Source organism: Talpa occidentalis, unplaced genomic scaffold (genome assembly GCF_014898055.3).
Source record: "Talpa occidentalis isolate TD23 unplaced genomic scaffold, MPIMG_talOcc4v2.1 talOcc4.13, whole genome shotgun sequence".
Taxonomy (NCBI): Eukaryota; Metazoa; Chordata; class Mammalia; order Eulipotyphla; family Talpidae; genus Talpa; species Talpa occidentalis.
The window spans coordinates 5,237,813-5,258,430 of record NW_023601322.1 but is presented as its reverse complement, the minus strand read 5'-3'; the positions used below and the strand labels follow the sequence as shown (position 1 = coordinate 5,258,430).

General features: G+C 37.1%; 1 protein-coding gene across 1 annotated transcript in view; it reads left to right on the top strand.

Annotated features, from left to right (window-relative positions):
* Nucleotides 1–1,701: 1,701 nt before the first annotated feature.
* The window catches only part of LOC119243739 (coiled-coil domain-containing protein 102B-like), an 89,740-nt gene continuing 70,823 nt past the window's right edge, over nucleotides 1,702–20,618 (top strand). The window contains exon 1 of the mRNA XM_054694627.1: nucleotides 1,702–2,187. Within this exon, the coding sequence (XP_054550602.1) occupies nucleotides 2,115–2,187 (73 nt within the window). The 5' untranslated portion in view covers nucleotides 1,702–2,114. The remainder of the gene's footprint in view (nucleotides 2,188–20,618) is intronic.

Below are 20,618 nucleotides of genomic sequence, written 5' to 3'. Positions count from 1 at the left end.
TACGACTTCGAGGCAGCAAAGCAGACTTGATCACCAGCTGGGGCTTGATGCATTGGTCACGTTCCTACTTAGAATATAAAACTGCTTTCAGACTTCTTTGTAGACATCGTAGTTGGCAGAACATGACTACTTAACGTTTTCCACAGCGTGGATGGAAGTGGAGGTGATTATGTTAAGTGGAGTAAGCCAGAAGGAGAAAGACAAACACCAGATGACTGCACTCATATGCGGAATATAGAGAAACAAAACAAAGAGTGAGAAAAAAACAAAACAATCTCTAGAAATCTAACTGCAGAATTGAGGCTTCCAGAAGAGGTGGGGGATAGTGACCAAAGGCAGTGGGGGGCCCAGTAAGCTATAGTGGAGGATTAGGGGTGCTTTGGTGCTGGGTGTGGGGTGGTAAACATCTGAAGATGTGTGAGCCTATTCCCCTAAATCATATCCAATATTGTAAAGCCAAGTTTTCTCAATAAAAGAAATACAGGGCCCTCCCTGGTGGCTCAAGGAATTAAGTTGCAGCACTGTGAAGCTGTCTGCAGCCTCTGCAGCACAAGTTCAATCCCAGGCCAGGGAGCTACCCACATGGCACAGCAGACCTCTCCTGACTCACCTGCTGCTCCCCTCAGCAGTGTATTTCAGTCAGTCTGCCTGTTCTGTTCCCCGTTCTGTCTTTGGTGAATCCTCTCACCCCCCACACCCCTGGCCTGTACCCCAGCTCTTGTATTCATAAATAAATAAATCTTTTTAAAAAAATAATATAAAAAAACTACCACTAAAGATATCTTTAAGTTATTTAGTGTTAGGTGCTGTTTTAAGCACTTTATGTCTATCATTTCTTAACTCTGGAAATCTCTCTATAGCTCCTGACATCCATTTTATAAGTGAAAGAACTGAGGTTCAGAAAAAGAATTCTCTAGCACACACGACCTTGAGAGAGTGTATAGATAGTAACACCATTATTTAACATTTCAATATTGAAGATGCTCAGGGAGTAGGGATGCCGAAGCAGAAAGAGAGAAACGAGGAAGGGTGGGCCGTGAGCAGGGGAACTCAGGTCTGTCAGTCAAGGTCGCCATCTCTGTGGGCATGGTTGGTGGAATGGGAGAGGTCACTGGTCACGGCTGAGCTTAACACATAATCACAATGACAGTCTGGAACGTTGCAAGAACTACTGACATGTGCCTCAGAGACATGAGGTGGACTTGTTTGATGCCAGGTTACTACAAACTATAAAAAGAGAAATACCAGTGCAGCAGTCAAGCTAAGTGTGTTAAGTGAGGTATGCCTGCAATCTGAAGGCCTCTACCCCTGACTTTCAAATGCTCTTTTCATTCATTTATAACGAACTTCATATTGGTAGTTTCTTCTTCCTGTCCTCTTTTTCCTTCGGTATTCTTGTTGTTAGTTTATGGAAAAGCTCTCTTTTATGTATTCTGCCTTCACCCTCCATCAGAACACTTCCTGACAGCTGGGTCCTGTCATCTGGAAGCCACTCCATTCCCACCACCCAGGGCCTGGGCCAGAGAGATCTCCCTGGGGGCACAAGAGCCAGCAGCTCCCTGTTGCTGCCAGTATGACTGAAATCATGAGCTTTGACATACAATTTTGTATGCTGATGTCTATACTCAAATAGTTCATTAAATATTTTCCTTTGGGGCGCACACTAAAATATCCGGGTGGGTCAATGACATTCATTTCCTGTTATTCTGGGGATTTTCAGTATAAGGTCCCTTTAGATCTTCTGTGGATACTCCATTCAGGTTTTTTGTTTGTTTGTTTGTTTTGCTTGCAATTTTACTTAGTTAAGCTTACACTTCACACTATTGTTAGACAGTCAGCTTGTGGGTGATGATGGGGGTGTTTATTCCTTTTCCACTCGCTGAGTGGAGTTGCAACGGTTTCTATGGGAGCTTTGCATGACCCTAGTGAATGAGGGAGTGGTCAGATGGTTTCATTCTGGTGAGTTCACTTGGGATCCAGAGAGGGTATTGTGGTCTTGGTTTTGATAAAACTTCAGAACCAATAGGAATCTTGTTTGAGTTCATGTGAAGTGGCCTTAATGCTGGAAATAATCGTGTTGGCCGGGACCCCAGAGCTACACAGATGAGAAAAGGATGCAGGAACTTCTGTTGTTTACACATGTGTCTGTAATTCAGAGCCGCTACAGCAGCCCAGCGAGTCCAGAGGGTAAGATGCTTAATAATATTGTGGTTTTCTATTTAATTTTTATATATTTTCCTATTTTCCTGCATGTGTTGTTCTCAGACCAAAGAAAAGGAGAGCCGCTTATGTGATGCAGAATAAAACCAGTGGAAGTCCGGGGAAGGGGCTTGGAGTCTCTCCTTAAAGTGAACTTGACTACCTCCCTCCCTCTTCCCCTTACGCTGCTGGTATTATTTACCCTGACAGCTTGTCAAACGTGGACTACCCACAAATGTAACTATATACTAAACAAAACTCAGGTAAGAACTTCAGCTCTAAATGTAGGCAGTAATATGATATGTTGATATTAAAACTTCCTAGTTCCAAACAAATATGAATGTGTCAATGTGTGGAAATAATCTATATTCTTAAAAGTGAAAAAAAGTGATTTTTTTATGCAAACCCTCATATTCATGCTTCAGATGCAAACCCTCATATTCATGTCACTTACAGCTATTTGCATTTTGCTTGTGCTCTTGGAGAAGTTCTGTCATTGTTAACAATAAAGTATACTTCAAACTTAGCACTATAAGTTACCTGGATGGTGTGGAGGACATAAGGACATAGAATAAAACAACAAATTCCTGTACATCCCAAAAAGGAAATAGGTGTTTATCAACGTAGAAAGTGTTTATAGAAGTTACCAAAGAAAAACATATATCTTTAGAAACTGTTGGGAAGCATTTGCTTATGTCTCCTGCAAAGACTAATTATAAGATGAATGTTGACTAAGTTGATTAATTAGAAAATAAGGAAGATATTCTTAAAAACATAATTAGAAATATGTCAGTAACATATGGCATTAAAATATCACATAATGATATTCCCAGATATTCTCATTTACATCAAATCTGGTTTTCTATTTTCTATAATTGTATGGATACATTTTTGTTAATAGTCTTGTAAGATAATGTATCATGACAACTTTTGATATTTAATGTTTTAGTATTAATTAATTATTAAATAGCCTTGCATATACATTAAATATTCCTGTATTTTCCATATTTTTTATATAAGCATTAAGTTAAAAGGAGTCTTGAAAAGCAAGTGATGCAATGATTGTATCAGGTTTAAGTGACTACCATGTTGACTCAAAATATCAGAAAAATGCTTTATGTGAATTACTTCCCACCGAAAAACTTGAAAAAATAGTGTTTCTTATAATCATTTGATGGTCTCCCTTTGCATTCTTCATCTGTTTTCACTGGATTCAGTAATTGCTCCATCGCTGGCACAGAGCTTCTTGGGCCCTCACTATGGGTGTGGCCTTGGAATTCATGAGCATTTCATCTAATTACTAGAACCATAAACCTAATGACAGTGATTCTTCCAAATTGGAAACTGATCTCAGCCACTTCTGTTTGAAGAAGTATCACATCTTCTATGCAGATATTACAATTCAATTTGGCCATAATGCCAAACCCTTCAACATTTCATTTGTTAGTAAGATTTTAATTTTATTTATTTATTTTTAAAGATTTATTTATTTATTTATTTATACAAACACTGGGTACAGTCAGAAGTGCAGTAGGGTGAGAGGATTCACCAGAGCCAGAGCGGGGAACAGAACAGGCAGACGGACCGAAGTACACTGCTGAGGGGAGCAGCGGGCATGGCAGGAGAGGTCTGTGCTCCCTTTTGGACCCTCGCCTGGGGCCGGGGATCGAACCGGCGCTGCAGAGGTTGCGGGCAGCTTCGCAGCCCAGCGCTCAACCGCTGTGCCACCGGGGAGGCCCTGGCAAGATTTTAGAGAAACTTAAAAGCTCAAGATCCAAAACTGAGTCTTGAAAAATCAATGGAATTTGGGTAGTTGCTAAAAAGCAAAAAGTCCTATTTTATTTTGTAGAGTATTAGGAGCAAAGAGTGTTGAAGCATGAATTAATATAAAGCAGGAAGGATGGGAAGGAGTAATCAGCCTCATTAGAGCAGAAAAAAGTGCTTCTTTGAGAATAGCAGATGCTGTGCTGAGTGTTAGAGCTGAACAAAGTTGTGCAGCATCTGAACATTCAGGGCAGTTTTGTCCTTACATTTAATGCAGTGGATGCAAAGCTAGTTTCCGAGGAGATGTGATATTTTTTGCTGTTCTGCTCCTGCTCCTCCTTCATCTTCATCATTATCATCACACTGGCACACATAATAGCATTTCCTATATGCAAATGATTTACAGACAGATCTACAGTTTTGGAAGCTGTGCAATAAGGTGAACTTTATTTTACTCATTATTTCCATTTTACATCCGAAGGCATTTGATTTATCGAAAACCACTGATATCATAAATGGTGGGTCATGATGGCAAACTGGCTCTGCCTCCCAAGCTATTTCTGCTATGCTGTGTTGGTATCTTAGCAATGTGAAGCTGCCAGAGGCTGCCGAATGGTTTGAGATGGTTGTTGGGGTAACAGAGTGCAGGAAGGAGGTGATAGGACAAAACCCCACCAAAGATCAATTCAGTGTCTGTAAATGCAAGCCATCACAGCTCCCCCAGATGCCCACTCTACTGGAGGATGGAATGGGGGAGACAGATACTGCAAAAAAGTCATTCTTACATTTAAATTGGCAGTTGTCATGTTCAACTCTTAGGCCTGCTTCTCACATTTGTTTTTATTGAATAACCCTGGGTTATTCCACCACATAGGTTTCAGACATACAACATCATAATTGGATGTTTATACCGATTCTAAAATGATCTCTACAAATACCAACTTCCATCTTCCCCCACATATCTGACCCTTTTTAAGCCTTGCATTCAGAAATGATATCTTTCTATTTCTGAGAAAATTTCATTGTTGATTTTCATTGAATATGACTTCTTCACAAATGGAATAGCTGAGGTGCCTGGAAACCATGCTGGGAGCACATGGATGAGCTTTTGTTTCTCTCTGATGAATGAATGCTTAGTTATTGTGCTTCCTTTTTAAAAATATTTATTTATTTATGTATGCATGAACTGGGGTATAGGCTAGAGGGGCTGGGGGTTGGTGAGAGGACTCACCAGAGACAGACTTGGGAGCAGAACAAGTGGTTCTACTGAAATACACAGCTGAGGGGAGCAGCAGGGAGGCAGGAGAGGTCTGCTGTGCCATGTGGGTCAGCTCCCTGGCTGGGGATTGAACTCATGCCAATGGGGACACCTCCATAGTGCTGAGACTTAACCCCTCGTGCCACCAGGGAGACCCTATGTTATTGTACTTTCCTAAAATGATGGTGAGACTAAATTATTATCATAAGTATCATAGCAGTCTCATTTCAATGGGTTAAGGATAGATACAACATTTATGTGGCTGATAGACAATACAGCCATAAAAGCTCTCCAATAGATAGTACATCCATAGTAAAACCAATAGAATCTATTTATCAACACCTTCCCTATCATATGTCCAAGATGTAAACATTTTTTATATTTTACCTGAATCACATAAGATCAGAATCTGGAATAGCACTTACTTCTTCTTCTGTGGTTTCAATGAAATGAAATAATCTCATGTTTAGGACTTCTATTACATACATTACGGTATTTATAGTACCATCTTAGCAACACATTGTCTACCATTTCAGAAACTTGCTTTCATTTAAGTAGACTTTAGTGAGTGACAACTTTTTGCCACACACCCAAATAGATGAAGAGACATGTCAAAATTCCTCCTTTTAAAAGTATCATTACTGGGGCCTCCCTGGTGGCGCAGCGGTTGAGCGCTGGGTTGTGAAGCTGCCAGCAGCCTCTGCAGCGCCGGTTCGATCCCCGGCTGCTCCCCGGCCCCCACATGGCGCACAGACCTCTCCTGCCGCCCGCTGCTCCCCTCAGCAGTGTACTTCGGTCCTTCTGCCTGCTCTGCTCCCCGCTCTGGTGAATTCTCTCACCCTCCCGTGCTTCTGACTGTGCCCAGTGCATGTATAAACAAAAAACGAATAAACAGACAAATAAATAAATAAAACATGCCTCTATTAAAAAAATAAAAAAATAAAATTATCATTACTAAATAAGCATGTTTGCCATTTTGAATATTTTGATCCCTGATGACATTTTATTTTAATTAAATAGGTCTAGGCTGTAGCCTTACCTTCTTGCTATTTTTTTATTTTGGTAGTCTAATAGACCGCCCTAGAAAACAGTTTTCAGACAGGAGTGAGATCTAGGCATAGACTTTTTCACATCTAACAAACTAAACCCATAACTCTTTAAGATGTTATTTTTTTGCCAAATTTCAGGTAAAATAAAATGAAATAGTATTTATCAATATTGTTCAGGAGCCACAAATCAATAATGTTATTGGGCTTTATTTGTAGTACCACTGCTATTTAAGCAATGACATATATTTTATAATTTTATAATTATTTTTGTTGAAAAGCTCATGCTGTTTAAAGAACTCCAAATATATTTTAATGGGGTTTCTGAAAGCTTAGGGGAGAGTGTTGAACAGATAAAGTCAGCCTTGCAGATGGTGTCTATTTTTTTTTTTTTTTTTTGGTGGAACAACTGCACTGTAACCTCAACTTCCTTGTGTGACTGGGGTGCAGAGGGCGCAGCACCCATTAATATTTGAGAGGCTGACGCGACTACTTTGGCGTGTTGTTCCACTGTGGATAGAACACATTTTTTCAAACATGTATTTGTAAATAATATTATTAGTTTTGCAAATTTCTCTAAAAAAGAAAACTCCTGAAATTGTTCAGTTGCTGTAGAGTGGGCTCATCCAATAGATATCTGATTCAAGAAACATTTACAATTCAGGGTTACATATAAAAAGTTTAAAAAAGAACATGAAAATATTTTAGTAACAGACTTAACTTAACTCAAGATATTAAAATAATATTCCAAAATGTAACCAACATGAAATTATGGAGATATTTTACATATTTTCAGTTTCCACATTTTGCCTCCTTTATTTATTTATTTCCATTTTATGTTTCTTGAGGTCAAGTGGGTTTACATCTTTGAATATGCTCTGCAGGTGATAGGTTCAAGCCTCTACGAATGTGTATTTCCACCCTCTCCCCACCATCAGTGCCCCAACCCCCCACATTGTGTTCCATCAGCCCCCTGCCCTCCCTAGTCCCCCCATCACCACCCCCTCCCTCTGGTGGCCTCAGTCAGGTATTAAGGGTTTATTTTTAGTTTCTGACTGACCTGTTGTTACCTTTCTTTAAGTTCCACATAGGAACACAAACACAGCCCATCTCAGTTTACATGGTACCCTCATGTCAAGAGCTCACTAGCTCTCTCTCATGGGTGGCTATGGTATTGGACAGCCAGGATATAATATTCCAGCATCTACCTGAGAAGTATGGTCAGAACAACCACAGATCATATTTAAGACGTTGGATTTATCTCCTTGTTATCCGTGAATGACCTTCCCAAGGATCAGATCTACCCCAAACTTTATGATTTTGACTGCAGTGTTCTCAGGCCTCCACTCTACCACTCTGATGGTTTATATTGATATGTTTATGTTATACTGAGTAGGACGAGAAGTGACTATGACCTCCCCTTGTAATAATTTAGGAAAACCTAATTGGTGTGAAAAGTAGGCAGTGATGCAAGTTATGAAACCCAATTCTAGGTATATAGACTTTTTTAGTTTTCTTTCTTTATCATAAATTAAGCAAAAGATAAGAAATATAGGAGACCAGAGGGAAAAAAAGGTAAAAATAGAGTTTTTGAGGAAGATTTGAAATTGTGGTATCCTAGGGATCACTTGGAAAAGTGCTGAAAAGAAAATATTTTAAAACTGGGGGAGTAAATATAACAAGCTTTCAGAAATGTATGAGTTCACTCTGGCCTTTAACTTTTTGCACTTTTCCTTGTGAGTCTAATCTTTTTTATTGTAGAGACTGGAAACCAGATATTTTGGGAAATATAAACAATGATTATTCACTTCCTGTCAGTTTGACATTTTAAATCCAATTCCATACTTGTCTTTACTAAGGAAATAAAAAGCTAAGCCTACAATAAAAGCAAACAGATGAAAACTGATTCCAGATCAATTAGCAATTATGTTAAGATCCCTGCTTTATAGTTCATTTGCTATTCTCTTTAGTGTTCTCTTCTCTTATGCCAAAAAACAAAAATTGGCAACGAGAACACTTAAAATAAAGGATTGATGAATTTGGGAGAATGTGTCCCAACAAATTATTGATATGTTTTAACTAGAATGGAGAAAGTATGAGTGGGGAAGAAGGTTCACTAGCATGCAGAGTAACTGCTCTTCAAATCAAATCTAACATTTGCATTTTTAATATTTTATGTCTTCCTTGGCTTACAAAACCTTATAAATGAAATTTCCCCAGTGAAATCAAGATTTTGGAGTTCCTTATTCTAAGCCATAGCTTAAGTATTGTGTAACCACCATATTTGTTTCTTTGGGCTAAAATACCTTCCTCTAGATGATATAGCTATAAATTGATTAGTTCTCTATATTACAGGAAAATTGACAAGCTAGAACAGGGCAGTTGATTGATATGATTTCATCTTAAAAGAGCTCATAGAAATACAATGAGACTATAAATCTAATGTGATAAGAATATTCAGGTTTGAACAACCCCATTGTTTTGCTTTTCTATATTATTTTCTTGTGGTTTTTCTGATTATTAAAATAGTCAGCAAAAGAAAATAATGAATTTCGTATTTTTGTCCTCCTATAAATGAATATATACAAGTGAATATAGTTTTAATTATAAACAGTCAATTTTACATTTTCCTTTTATATCTTTCCCATTCATGTCATAAAAGGTGCAATGTGCATTCTGAAACTTAAGCTATTATTCAGAGGTAGGAACCTTGTGATTTCAAAATAGATTAACCATGTATTTTAAGAAAAAAAGGTAACTGAAACTTGGGTAGGCCCTCACTCACTAATAATTTCATTGTTTCAATTTTCCTGCAGTCACATGCATAGAGGCATGAAATCCAAAGACTAAATCTGACCTGTAATTAGAGTATCCAAGAACTTAAATGAACTTGTGGGGTATGACACTTTGAACATGTTCCATGGGTGGGTGGCGGCAGCTGGTTTCCTGTTTAAAATATTTTGAGAAATTTTAGTAAGCTCAGTTTACTCTCAGCCTGGAGTTGCTTCATTTTCCTTAAGGGACGAAGGACTGAACATGTGTAAATATTTATATTTAGGAGATTAATCAGGAATATGTGATTAAACAGTAAAAACTGGGTTAGTTTGTTTATCTTAGAGCTTATGCAATCCCGTTACTTCCAGTTTCTCCAACTTGTTTAAAATAATTTGCTTTGGTTCATTCAGAACATAATGTTTATTCCATTTAAGAATGAGAAAGCATCTAGGGAATTCATTAGAAGTGAATCTTTGGAGAAAAAAGTCTTCTTAATATGCTTGAATTTCTTTGTGTCAGATTTCACATTTAACGAGAGTAGAAGCTGCATGTGGATGGACATTTAAGTCAATTTACTGGCACGTGGTAGAAGTTCAGAAATATCTGTTGAATGAATGCATGAATATTCAAGACTTAACTGCGAAGAAATGTTTCCCTTGCTCTTTTCCTGGCAACATGCAGAAATGAACAGAATCTATAGACAAGGGTGTGTTTTTAATAAAATGGGTAACAAATACATTGTTTTACATGCATTCGAAGACATATGGGTCTTTTATTTTGCTTATGTTTCCCATGAGTAGCTGAAATGATTTTAGAACCCTAAACTGGATGACAAGGGAAGTGAAGACAAATGGAAATAAATATAGATATCTAAAATGTAATAACTATTGTTGAATTAATGAAACCAGAAGGTCTGTATGCGGAGGTGGCTCTAGCCTGGTGGCAGCTACAGAAGTCAAAGCGTGGACAGTTAACAGTTTCCTTGCTTTGTTTCCCCTTTTCTCTGTAAAAGTCTCTCTGGGTTCCTATAGACAAAGCACCTGTAACCACTCCCTGCTTGGTGCGGCTTGATTTATATCTATTCACCTCGCTTTTTGGCTCAAATGAATTTTAAATGGTTAATATGTCTCAGTTTTTCTTTTAACATTCTATATTTGCCCTCATATACTTTTGATGATGTGTATTTAAGACTGTAGTCATTTTCTAGTTGAATGCAGAGTTTCAGGAGATTTGCAAGAGTTCATCTTTGAATGACATCAGGGACACTGGTTGACAAAACACAAAGCAAACAACACTGTAATAGAATCAAAACTCTGGAAAGAGGTAGTGCAGCATATTTTCAGATGGATTCAATTCTTATATATGTATATTATCTTCTGTATCTTATATCTTATATATATTCTTATATATGTTTTTTAAGCATGCAAATGATTTGTAAGCCTTCATGAAGAACTTTCAAAGGACCGTCATTTGCATAAACATGCTTAGCAAGTGGTAGTCCTGGTTCAATGTAGCTGTGCATCAACTTATTACAGTCTCTGTAGGATTCAGATGAAAATGCAGCAACAAAACTTGCCCAGAGTAATTTCTTTTGCATTTCCACTACATCACTGGAAACAAATTCTTGGGGAAATTTCTTCCAATCTCCCTTAACAATCTAGAAAACAAAATGCCTGTTGTTAGTCCTGAATGCAGAATATTCTCGTGATACTGTGAATTTACTGATTTTCAGAGAGACTCTATTTTGGAAAACATTTTTTTAATTAGGAAGACTAAGTGGAAAACAATATTGAGTCTCCATGGAAACTTTCCAGAAAACAGTTTTCTTTCCGTGCTGACAAACACAAACCTTAAGAAAGGGAACAATGTAGGCAAGGAGAGAGGTTCTTAAAAATGGAGTTTATAATTCTTCAGGGAGATGCCTAGGAGTGGCATTTAGGGGCCATATAACAGGTCCATTCTTCATCTTTTTTTTAAAATATTTATTTTTATTTATTTATGCATGCAAAGGTGCAGGCCAAAGGTGCTGGGGTGAGAGGAATCACCAGAGACAGAGTGGGGAGCAGACAGGCGGTTCTACTGAAATAGACTGCTGAGTTTCTCTGAGTTTTATTATCATTTAGAAATGATGACTCTCTGTGATCACTGGATGATGGAAGTTATAAAGCAATAGAAAACAACATGTTAACTGTCAGTTCAAATGATAGAAAAGTACTTTAAAGAACATGCTAGCACATTTGGATAGTGTTTTTTATGTTAGTAATAAATATCTTTATCTTGAGTTATGTCTTTCAGATAGTGAGTATTAATTGAGTAGGCTGATGTTTTGAATAAATTAAGAGGAAGAAAAATAAAAAAGGAAGAAAAACAAATCAAAACTAATGGCTAGTCAAGAATTTTCTGTTTTTAAAAATATGAGATTTGTGTATTTAGTTCAAAGTAAAACTTCTACATTTTTTATAGAAGAAATATTCCTTCTAAAGAATTAATAGATAGGAAGAGAGGGTTGTCAGTCACAGGAAATTGAATTATTTTTATTATATTTCTAATTTTTATTGGATAAATTTAACAGGTAACATTGTGTAAAAATTTCAAGAATTAGCTGTAATACATATTCACTTACTATTAATTCAGAGGAAATTGGATTGCTACATGAGCTCATAAAAGCTTTCACCATTTCAAGTCTTTTTAAACGTTGCAAGGATGTGAGTACTGGAAATGAAAGCACCAACATGGCAAACATTTAACTGAAGTGATATACTTACATATTATAAAAGGTTGCCACTGTAATGTCTATCACATTACATAACCATGCAATTTTGCGATGTTCAATAGCATATCCACGGAGTCTCCCTCGCTCCTTTAGTCCCCCTCACAAGTTTGTATCCTTAAACACCCTTCCCCTGTCCCCCCAACCCCCAGCCCCTCATGGCCACCATTTCACTGTTATATTTTATTTGCATCTTTTCAAGTTTGATTTTTCTAGGTTGCCCACATGACTGCCTTCATTACCTGCCTTTCCACACTTAGATCTTGTTTTGCACAATATACTCAAAGTCCATAAATGTTATTGTCAACTACAGGGTCTATTCCTTCCTCACTGTTGAAATCACACACTCCAGTGTGTGTCTACTTTATGTCATGTCTATTTACCCGTGTGTTCATGGGCATTCGGGTTGTGTTCCTATCTTGGCTGTTGCAAATAATACTGTGATGAAGGTGCATTTCTTCTCCAACTCCTGTTTCCATTTTCTTTGGGTCTGTTCCCAGGAGTGAGACTACTGCGTTTTGTGATAGATCTATTTTCTATTTTTTGAGAAGCATCAATATTGTTTTTCATAGTGGCTGGACTAATTTACCTTTGGGATTTGAATTATTTTGGTAATCCAAAATTAAAAGCTGAGCTAGAAGAGAAGTGAGCTATCCACTCAGCAGAGGACCCTCGGAGATGCTGAAATGGAAAGGAAAAGAAAGAGGGTCAGCCAGTAAGACTGGCTGTAGCCCTGAGAAGGAGTTTAAATCCAATCCTAAGAACAAGAGGAGGGAGGTGCGGGGATTGAAAGGATTTCAACAAATACAAAATAATCAACCTAAAATATAATAATACCTCTCCATTTGCTCAGAGGTGAACGGTATTGAAAGGGAAAACAGTTGGAAATCAATTTCAGGAATCTCAGAATGAGATGTTAGTACGTGTGTCAGGACCTGAGATGGATGAATAAAAGATAAACACAGACTAGAAAGTAAAATGAACAGGACCTGGCAGTTGATTGGTAGAGAGGGTGGTGAAGAACAATTAGTAAGGGGAGTGCATGTTTCAGCTTATGCTAACCAAAAGAATGTGGTGCTTTGATTAACACGAAAAACAAAATGGAGGCACATCAGAGCTAACCTTCAGCAGAATGAGAAATGTAGAGCTTTCCCCAAACACCCTGAAGCAGCAAAATTCACATTTTCTGTTTCTAAATAAGTACACACATACACACACACATACACACATACAACAAATATATCTTTCATTTCCAACAAGCCTGAGGAGTCCAAATTAATGATGTATGATTAATTTGTTTGGGTAGATGGACATACATCCAGATAATTGCAAACAAATGCATTTTGGCAATTGTAAACTTAATTTTAATCATATTAGTTTGAGTTCCCTCTAGATTCATTCATCAACTCATTAATTGAGAGCTTCTTTGTTCTAGTTACTGTGAAGAAAAAGATAAATAAGGTATAAATTCAGCCCTGAAGAAGCTCTCAGACTTGTGTTAGAAGTATATATTCAATGCATTAGGCTGTGTCGTAAATCCAGAATAAAGTAGCCAGAAAACAGCATCACAGGTGGCAGAACAAATGAACCAGAAACACACTGAACATCCATCATTTCTCTCATCTCTAGCCACCCTCACCCCAGTGTGTCTCTCTCTCTCTCTCTCTCTCACACACACACACACACACCCCTCTATTTTGGTTTTCAAGTAGTTTCTGCATCACATCTTCATTATGGGCACAAGATATATGCCTATTTAACTAGACTGTACACCTCTTATACTCTAAGTGCAAACTAAGAGTTGATGACAGGACCAGAGCAGAAAAATAGTGCAATTTGCCTCGGTTTTTTATGTGCTCTGTGAAATAGGCTTGGTCTCTGGACAGGAGCCAGGGGAAAATCAGTTTGAGTTGTTTACTGCAATTCATCATTTCATGGTTCCCATAGATTTAGATAATTTGGAACTGGGGTGGTTTACATTCCTGTTTCTTGTTCTTTATTTTATCTTTACATGCTTTACTTTCTGAATTTTATTAATCTCATTTCCCCTTGATTTCACTTTAACAAATATTTTGTTGCCCAAAAGAGGGGTAGAAAATGGACTACATTTTTCAAAGTGCTGATTCTCAAGACATGTTCTAGCTCCACTGAAATGTTGGTACTAGTTATCGGAGACATGTGAACATTGGTTTTATACTCCCTGTTTGCATTTCAGCCATACATTTGTGATGCACAGAAAGGGGACTTTGGTGGGCAAAGAAGGATGATGAAATAAAAGCTGCCACTGATGGGATATCCACACAGCTCAACCTTTGTGTATTTTAGTGTGGCATCCTCACAGCAAACAGAAGAGACAAATATATCATCTCTCCAAATTTAATGCTGAAACAGGGTGGGGGAAAAGTTGACTTCTCAAAGGTCTCACACCTGATCAGTAGTTAAACCAAGCCCCCTTTTCAATACGCTTCTTCTTGTTCCCTTGCTTTTTGCAATAACAAAAAATTGCAGGATTTTTTTTTTTTGAAGAGCTAATAAAATGAATAAGCTCTTTAAAAATCAGGAATAATAACTACATAGACCACTACACTGGAAAAAGATCAGTTGGTAATATAGAAAAAAATAGGAAAGAAAGTATTTTCATTCAAGTTAACTTCTGTTATGAATAACAAGACATGCTTTCCTGCTCTGTTGTTCTACTTTGTGGGAGAAAAAAAGCTTGGAGTTGTGCTCCAGCCAGAACTGTCTCCAGGCAGTCAGTACTGACTCTTTTGCTAGTTAGGAAAAAAAAAATCTGCCATTTTTCAATTTTTTTACAAGTAGGGAAACTGCAGTTATAAAATATTCTGTATATTTTATTTTTTTATTCCAGTGTGTTATTTTGTAAAAAGCTTAATTATGGTTACATGTGTCTTAGAATTCTTTTGACACTCAATGGTACAGATTATCTTAAAGCATAAAGGAAATCTGAATAGGAGTTTGTTTTCTAGATTTTATGCAACAGAACTCAGTGGGAGACTTAGTTCTCTGAGGTCAGATCATTTAAGCTGCCAAATATTGTTAGAAATTTAAAAGTAGATCTGGCTTTCATAAACATAAAATGAACAAGCAGAGCTCACCATTTGAATTCAAGCTTCTTTTAAAATATCAGTTACTTTCTGTTTGGAACATTTGCCATTTTCAGTTTAGCATTTGAACAGCAAAATTATTATCTTGATTCTGTTTGTGTTTCTCAAGTCTTTGAAAGTCAAATTTGTGCAAAAAAAGTTGGAGGAAGCAATTGGGTTTACTTATCTCCTTCCCACCTCAGTCAATTATCTTTGTGTTGTTGATGTTCATTATTTTGAAGCCAGTCCAAAGAATCTTTTGGGTTTATATCCAAATTAAACATTTTTTAAAGGCAAGGAAGAACACTGAGAATGGAATATATCATCAAGCAAATGATCACAGTGTGTGTGTGTGTGTGTGTGTGTGTGTGTGTGTGTGTGTGTGTATGGAGAACCAGGAAAGTTAACTGCTGTGTGTGGGACTTGTTAAAGGCTTTCCAAACCATTTGTTTGCTGAGACTCATGCCTTCATTGCCATTAAATTAAGAGGAAATGGATGGTGGGATAATGAAATTCTGACAATCTGGATATAATTGTTCTCATGAGCATTCATATGAAAAACAAGGAAGTATCTGGAAAATTTAACCTGGGGGCCTCGTATAACTAAGGCATGAATCAATTGGTATATTGTATTAAGGAGACATAACCATCAGAGAACAAAACAAGCTGAAATTTTAAATATGATGGTACAAATTCCACTTATCTTTTTTTTTTTTTTTTACTGGAATTAAACACATTAAATTTCTGGGCATTTTTGTATTTTATGGTCATTCACCATCACCACAAAAAACGCACAAATTCAGTACAACTAATTGAATTTCATTTAGTTCAAGCGGAGTATTGTCTTTTCAAGAAGCATATCTCCTTTCAAGCAGAGCTGATTGATCTATAATTTGTTGAGGACTAAGAACTCTATAGTCCTTATATTTTCTTCTCCCCATTATGTGATTGAAAACTCCTTACTCACACTTTCATACAACTTCCCCAGCCACCAGAGAAATGTGTTCCTTCTGTGCTTCCCCTTACAGTCTGTCCTTGGTAACACAGTGTGGTAATGCTCTATCTTGTCTATCCTCCTGCCTGGTCTAATCTATCCTGGCCAGATCTCCTCGGGATAATATTTTTGTAAAGGAAGCATCTGGCCGCTCTGTGATGATACGAGTGATGAAAGTCAGTGTTGATGGCTTTGTGTGAATGAACAAACTGTAAACATAGACTGTCATGGAGTTTCAACAAGGATCCACCCAAATAGCCACGAGCCAGATGAAATACCAGGATCTCGCTAGCATTCTAGAAGCCTTTCTCATGACTTCCCCCTTCCATGACCATTCTGTCCAAAGGCAAATAAATAGTATTCTGATCTCTGAAACGAGGTGTAATTTTGCTTCCTTTTGAACTTGCCTAAATGGGATCATGCAGAATATATCATTTTGTGCATGTACTTTTATTTACATTTTGTTTCTGAGATAATCTTGCTATAGCCCTGGAGCACCCATTTCTGTTGTTATAGATTTCCTTACCACATAACTCTAGCCAAAGTGATGATTTCATTTTAGCTGATAGAGAGTGGACAAATTTAGCTTTGGATAGAGCTCAGAAATAATGCTACAATGATAATTCTTAAGGGGAGTGATTTATACGGTGGTTTTAATTTGCATTTCCTCAAGATAACTAATGCTTTAGGAACATTTCATGCATTTACAGATCTTTGTAAATATGATCTTTTGTTAAGTGCATTTTAAAATCTATAGCATATTTTAAGTATTATATAATTAATTTTTTAAAAAAGATTTATTGATTGATTGATTGATTTATACATACATACAAGCACTGGGTACAGTCAGAAGCGCAGGAGGGTGAGAGGATTCACCAGAGCCAGAGCGGGGAGCAGAGCAGGCAGAAGGACCGAAGCACACTGCTGAGGGGAGCAGCGGGCGGCAGGAAAGGTCTGTGCGCCATGTGGGACCCTCCTCCGGTGGCCGGGGAGCAGCCGGGGATCGAACCAGCACTGCAGAGGCTGTGGGCAGCTTCGCAACCCAGCGCTCAACCGCTGCGCCACCGGGGAGGCCCTATATAACTAATTTTTTCTTCAAAATTTATAACATTTCTTTATATGTTCTTGATATGACTCCTCAGTGAGTAATGTATGGCTAAGACCTGCCACAAAATTGTTTGTATTTAATTCTACTGACAATATCTTCACATGAACAGAAATTCTTAGTTTTAATAAAGTTCAGTTGATATAGATTTATCTCCTAACTAATGCCTGCTTGCTCTCTTGTTTGCTTATGACAATGCAGTCAGTGATTTTTCTTTGTCAACTTTTAGGGACTTTAATGTTTATCTTAAACTTTAAGGACATACTCTCTTGAGAAGAGATTTTTTATTTGTAGTTTATTTTTAAATTTTTATTTTTATGGAATTAACATTGCTTTATAACACTGTGATTCAGAGGTGTAGGACCACACCCCTTCAGAGGCAGGACCTCATACCACACCCACTGCCACAGCACCCCTAGGCCTCTGCTGCATTCTGTGCCCCTGCCTCCTGCCTCCCACTGTGCTTTCTCACACTCTTGTTTTGTTTTTGTTTTTTTTAAGATTTATTATTTATTTATGAATATAAGAACTGGGGTGCAGGCTAGAGGTGCAAGGGGTGAGAGGATTCACCAGAGACAGAGTGGGGAGCAGAACAGGCAGACTGACTGAAATACACTGCTGAGGGGAGCAGCAGGGAGACAGGAGACGTCTGCTGTGCTATGTGGGTAGCTCCCTGGTGGGGATCAGGGATGGAACTCATTCAGCAGTGGCTGGCGATAGCTTGATAGCGCTGAGACTTTAACCCCTGCACAACCAGGGAGGCCCAGTATATACTGTTTTTGATTAATTTAGTTTTGTAGTATAGTGTGAATCCTGGGGGTGTGAGCCCAACATTCTTCTCTTCTGTCGGTTTGTTTGGGCTCTACGGGCTCTTTTGTGGTTCCATATGAATTTCAGTTATATTTGTTCTATTCCTTTGAAGGATCCTATTGGAGGAAAAGTTTTCAATAGTTTATCATTAAAGATTATTGCTTTTAAGTTTTTGCAAACAACTGTTATTATGTATTTTCCTTTTTATTTTTGATTTGACCAGTTTTTAAAGTGATAAATTTAGGTTGAATTTTATTAAATGCATTTTACCTATCTATTGAGAATTTTCTTTATTCTGTTTATATGTTTTATTAAGTCAATTGCAGTGATTAATAATAAAACACTAAATGAATTTAGTATTCCTGGGATATACTCAACTTGAACGTGTTATTAATCTTTTTTATCACTAGATTTTCTTGCCAATATTTCTGTTAGTGTTTTATATCTACGTAAGTGTAAGGTATGTGACATAAACTTCTCAATAGGCCTTGCTATCAAGATTATATTGACCTCATAAAGTGAATTAGGGTGTGTTAACTTTTTTTTTTTAATTTTGAGAAGTTTGTGAAATATTGGTACTGATGTATTTTCTTTATAAATTCTTTACAAATAATCTCTGCTGGATGTAGAGCGACTCTTTTCTCTTAAATAATTCTCATTCATTTATTCATTCATCCAACAACAAATACTCACTGTCTGCCCCACACTGGTTTGTGTTAGCCACTCAGGATGGATTGTGAGCAGAACAACCAAGTGTGGTTCTTACCCAGGGGAGCTCACAGCTTCATCCATGGGGGAGACAGAGTGATGAAATTAAATCAAACTCTTACCTATTTATGAAGAATGAGCACCAGTGCTCAGATGCCACAGCAGGAGTACACAACCTACAATTTGATTACAGGGACTTCTGTAATCTACTGAGAAATAGATCGATTAATTTCTGCTCTCTCATTTGAACTGACAACTAATTCATTTGGTCAGAGTTGTGTAAATGAGAATAACTGGCCAGGCAGTGCAGTTCATTTTCTATGTTTTTAGAGAATTCCCCAAAATAAAGGAGTTTAGTAACCCATCGGCAAATTCATGTCCTTCACTCTAAATGAAAATCGGGCACAAAGACTGCATTTTTAAGTCGAAAAAGGAAAACGATGACAACAAATAAGCTCACTGGGCTCTTAACAGCAATGACAAAAAGAAGATACTTGTCTTAAATTCAATGATGTCATTTTTTCTAGTCATTTTTAACATTGCAAAGATACTCACGTTTACATTTTCCAGGATATTGTATTTTGTCAAATTGTTTCTTTCAGTAAGTTCTTAAATATAATAATTATTTTCTGTATTACTGTTGGGAGAAACTGTTATAAACTCTTCCCTACTTTATTGGGCTTAAATACAATATTTGCATGCCACAGAGAGAAAACAAATCTTGAGTCCTGAGTTCTTTTCAATAACGAAAAATACTGAATTTGGTTCTATATGGGAATCTAATTAATTCAATATGAAACCATGTCAAATACAGGCAGCAGGATAATATATACAACATGTTGCAAAATTGTGTTTCATTTTCCTGGGAAAAAAACAAATGAGCACACTTTTAGCTGGAAAAAGCAAAACAAGATCAGTGAATTGTATCATCTTCAGTCCCCTGGCTGTGACATTGGACTGGAGGTTTGGAAAATGTGTCTTTGGGAAAACGGGATGAAGAGGACGTAGACCGTACTCGTATAATTTCCTACAAGTATGACTGCCTGAAATATACCTACACACAGAATCATACCCCTGGGGTCCCCTCTGCCCCCTGCCCTGTGCTGGGCTTGTGATGAAGTCTAGTAGGATGTTCTAATGCAAAAGAGAATTTAGGGTTAGAGCAGTTTAACTTTTGACCTAGGCTTTGATATTTGTAATATTCAATTCATTATGTTGTCAGATGTTTTCTTATTCTCAAATATACCTATGATCCCTCATTATTTTATAGTATCTAAAATTTACATAGTCACACTATGCCACTTCTCTTACATTAATATTTTATCTACAGTTTCAGCTTGAACAATTATTATTTGATATAAATTGGTTGACACTATTTTTAAAAATATGGTTGTCTTGAGGAGGATACCAAAAATAGAATTCAACATTGAGAAGGCCTGGGGTTCAAGCAGACAAATGCCCTTATTTACTGCATGGTGTTTCAGTCTCCTATGTTCCTAGGTACCCATATTTTATGAAGCATTTGCTAGTTAGAGGCATAATAATTTGGAAAAGATTAGTAGGGGGAAGGTGAGAAAAGTTTAGTAGAAGCATGGGAGAATTGCTCTCTCTATATATAGATAGATAGATAGATAGATAGATAGATAGATAGATAGATAGTTTGCATTTGCCCTTGATTCCACAGGGTTTTTTTTTTTTTTAGCTCTAGAATGAGAAAACAAGGAAAAATGAAAGAAAACTGTCAACTGCCTAATATATAGCCTTGTTTCTATTTAGTAGAAAGATCCATAGTAGAAATTGACATTTTAATTTCACAATACCAATAGTTTAAAATAGCAGGAGAAAAGGTTCAGTTTACTCAATATTAAGAGTAGAAATCTCATCAGTCTTTGGTGCAGTTGAATTCCCTGCGTAATTTTTCAAGTGTTTTGTGTTAAAGAAACCTCAAATGTGTTTTGTTAAGTTCTTTACCCTTAAGGGTTAGACTCCATAGTGATTTAAAGGAAATTCCATCCATATGCTTATAATTCAGTGAGTTACGCTGGCATTTTCCTTCTTTTTTAATATTTCATGTACAAGAGCTCT